Source organism: Sabethes cyaneus, chromosome 3 (genome assembly GCF_943734655.1).
Source record: "Sabethes cyaneus chromosome 3, idSabCyanKW18_F2, whole genome shotgun sequence".
Classification (NCBI taxonomy): Eukaryota; Metazoa; Arthropoda; class Insecta; order Diptera; family Culicidae; genus Sabethes; species Sabethes cyaneus.
The window spans coordinates 18,620,160-18,624,283 of NC_071355.1; the positions used below are offsets into that span (position 1 = coordinate 18,620,160).

General features: G+C 42.1%; 1 protein-coding gene across 1 annotated transcript; it reads right to left on the reverse strand.

Moving 5' to 3' along the window:
* Window positions 1–713: 713 nt before the first annotated feature.
* Window positions 714–2,240, reverse strand: LOC128739332 (ankyrin-1-like). Its single transcript, XM_053834811.1, has one exon. The coding sequence runs from the start codon at window positions 2,238–2,240 to the stop codon at window positions 714–716; it is 1,527 nt and encodes a 508-aa protein (XP_053690786.1).
* Between the last annotated feature and the right edge of the window lie 1,884 nt (window positions 2,241–4,124).

A 4,124-nucleotide genomic window follows, 5' to 3' on the forward strand; every position in this document is an offset into this window, starting at 1 on the left:
TAATTAGGATCTTCCTGGAGCCGATCCTAATGTGCCAACGACTCTTCTGACATGGCTTTTAGGTTTATAGTCCTGAGCTATAACAGGACACTACGACGTCTGCAGCTGGCTCGTGGGACTCGAGTTAAACCCGCGTCTTTACACCACTGCACTACGCCGCCCGAGGGCACTACGTGCCCCCTTTTCCCTGTTAGCACGCAACCAAAGACTGGTATTTGATCGACCCTAGGCCCGGTTACGTCCCAGCCGGCACCGCGTGGAGGTAGGGATAAGAGATCCCGCTCCCATTTTAATGGGTTTCAGGGTTTTTTACTTTTGCTACATATTTTGGGATGTCTTCCAAGTTTTACATTTTGAATTTATTGAACTTCTTTAGACCTTGCAATTAAAGTATTTTAGTATTGGAAAGTATAAGTTATAGCAAGCAATGAAGTTTAAACAATAAATTTGTAAAAATCGAGCTATTCCCTGACAACCTGTCTGCATTCATCATTCATCGCTTCCATAAAGGTTCTCGCTGGCCTCTTATGTTACGTAAGTCATAATCCGCATCTCCACGCACCGTCAGATTGGCAAGTTTCGTCAAAAGCTATCGCATTTAATCTCCACGTAGATCATTTTTTGGCACGCAACTTCCACAATTGCAGTTCTACAGCTTGATTGTGGGTGGAGAAGTGCTCAAAACGCTGCTTCGGAATGACGCATGACGCACTCTATCTCCTCGTCAAAAGTTGATCGCATTGTTCACCAAAATTATCCAAACACTCAACCACATCCATATTGTTAGCCACTTCTGCCAACCGCCGAGCCGTGCTTCCACTATCTGTCACGGCATCCACCCTCGCACCATGAACTAGCAAAAGCTGCACGACGTTCGGATGATTATGAAAAGCAGCCATATGAAGAGGTGTCCATTCATCGACCGTGACGCCATTTACGGCGGCTTCCTGCGTCAACAGGTATTCCACAACACTTCGATGTCCTTCTCTGGCGGCGAAATGAAGCGGTGCTTCCATCTGATGGGTCACGGCATTTACCTTGGCTCCGGCGGCAAGCAGCCGTTGAGCCACAGATAACTGTCCAAATTTGGCAGCGTAATGAAGGGCAGTCCACCCGTGGCCATCTGGTTGATCAACGGGAACCGCATCAAACAAGCGTGAAATAATTTCACTACAGTTTTTATAAATTGCTAAATGAAAGGCAGTTTCACCGACCACTGTAACTGCCCCAGGGTTTGCCCCAGCATCCAGCAGCAGGTTCAGAACTTCTGAGCATCCAAGATACGCTGCAAAATGAAGCGGTGTCCAGCCGTTGTTGTCGGCGCAGTCGACGACAGCTGTCGATTGGTTTATAAGATGCTTCAAACAGCCGATGCGACTATGCCGAGCAGCAAAGTGAAGCGGAGTCAGCTTTTCGTTGGTTGTTACGTTGATGTTAGCCCCCCGAACAAGCAGCAGGTGGACAAGCGAGCTATGACCTTTCCTTGTTGCGTAATGAAGCGGAGTCCATCCATGCCAATCCTGGCAGTCAACCATGACTGACGAATCTAGCAGAAGTTTGACAATTTCAGTGTGGCCTTTTTTAGCTGCAAAATGAAGCGGGGTTTCCTGTCGGTTTGTGAGACCATTCACGTTAGCTTTGTGCGCGATTAACAGTGTAACGATAGCTTCGAATCCGTTTAAGGACGCATAATGAAGTGCTGTCCATCCGTTACTATCCTGTAAATCAAGCGTTGTTGTTTCATTGATCAGACACCTAACCGCATCCGTTTGTCCTTTGCGAGCTGCCAAATTGAGGGGAGTTTCCTTATAATTTCCTTCAAAGTTTGCGTTGGCTCCACCGGCAAGCAGGTGTTTTACAATTTCGGTGTGACCTTTTTGGGCCGAATAGTGAAGCGGTGCCCAGCCTTTGGAATCGAAGCAATTTATCTCCGCGTCAGCGTTTAACAAACACTGGACTGCTCGCAGATTTCCATATTTAGCCGCCACATGAAGTGGCGTTTGTCGTTCGCTGGAACGGGCACGGATATTTGCCCCGTTGTTGATCAATGTCGAAGCGGCTTCAGTGTAGACAGCTTTAGCTGCATAGTGAAGTGGAGTCCATTTTTTACTGTTACCAGAGTTGGTGTGGGCTCCATGACCGATCAGTTTTTGAGGCGCTGCATTTCCAATCCGAGTTTCTTTTTTCGTTGTAGTGAAACCCGTATTCGTACCAGCATCTGTCTGTTTCACAGTGTCCATTGATTAGCTTAATCTTGTTAGCTGCACAGTCAAGAATAAAGAGAAATGTGAATTAGATATATGATTCATCGATAGAACGCTATCAATGCTACTAACCTGAAAATGGAAACCAAACAACAAATAAACAAATCAGACGGACGCTCGGTTCGACAGCATCACAGGCGGCGGCGCTAAATGGTTGTGTCAGTGTTGTTGTAATTGCGACCTTTTCGGTCGCGGATTAAAAGTAAACTGCCAAAAAATGAAATGAAATGAGTTCGTTACGTATTGCGCCGACGCGTCGAATTTCCAATGATTCAGCGTTTACACATGTCCGAAGATTAGTCACTCTTGTTTACTGATAATGAATTTGGCTTTCAAGATAGAGTGTGTTCGTGATAACAAACCTTTGTACAAAAACTAATGAAACGAATGTTCGTTTTTCATCTCTATCAGCAACTACTTTCCATTTATCCTAAGTGGAAGACTCAATCGCAGTAAATTTTCTAAGCAGACTCACCTTTGTATGTATAAATCAATGGAGCTCATGTAACGACCAACCGACATAAAACATAAACGTCTTAAGGCGCGTTTTCTGCACGTTTTGTGCTCGACCAACGGGGGAAAAATGGTAATTGAATTCAATGATAGTACCGTTACCATGTGATATTTACGATGAAAGATTTTTCTCCTGGCGTCTCCTGTAATTCTTCCATCATCAAATGCATATCAAGTGCTTCTGCATTTTGTTCAGTGCTTGAAGAGAGCATTAAATTGTATGTCCTCACGGAATGTCGCGTTCCCTGAAATCAGAAGATATTTAAGAGTTAATGATCCCAACCTTATTTATCTTTCATCGTTCCTAGACACTGATATTGCTTCGAAACCACCGCACAGTGATCCAGAAGGGCGAAAAGTGGAACTTTTTGCCTAGCGTCTTTTGCTCTCATTTTAGCAACATATGCTTTACACAAAAAGGTCCTAGAGATTTGCGGTCTTCTGCAAAACCGTGTGTTGTGAGTGTTTCAATAATTGTCTAAAACCATGTATTCTTGTAAAATACCACTAACAAAAGCGAAGTATGAAAAATTAACCATCACAAAAATAGAAAATTATTTCAACTAACCTGCTAGCCGCAATAAGCTCTTGCAACTCGAAGCACTAAACATTGCATTCTATAAGTTCTATTACTTTTTCGGTCATTAATCACCCTAAATACTGAGATTAGTGACCAATTAATATTCATCACTATATTTTCGCTTTTTCGCCGTCGGGTTTTCATTAAGTTTTTCAGCCGTTTCAATCGTTAAATCACTCGCGAAACTTAACTTGAGGCACAAAAAACTTTAATTTACCAGCCGAACAGTTATTTAGAGAGGTATTACAATCATTTTGCCCAAATTGTTCACTTAAATTAATAGGAAAAACTTCACTTCGTTTCGATTGCAATTCCGAGTCCGCGACCGTCGTTGTTGTACGTTGCCAAGGGAACGGACGTTTATATGGAGTGATGCCAACGTAAACATTTGAGCATGAAATTGACCAATTATTTTCGCTACTAAATTAAAGGTCGTAGAGTGTCGATAATATACTTATAATATTCACTGATAATAAAATTCACCGTAAACAACATTTTATGTGATAAAATTACTTTCGGATCTAGTTCAATAGCAAAAATAGATACGCCATTCTACGTTCCATAATTGTTCATAACATATTATGTATTACCTATTATAGTTGGGTTTCGATTTTGGCATTATTTTTTATTTTTGTAAAATGTTAAAATAATCGGTTTATTTGAAATTGATGTTATTTACAATTACTAAACTCAAGATTTAAAAACACTGGTATCGTTTTTACGCGGTTTTTACTCGACTGTTTTAAGTGAATTCAGGATTATACGCG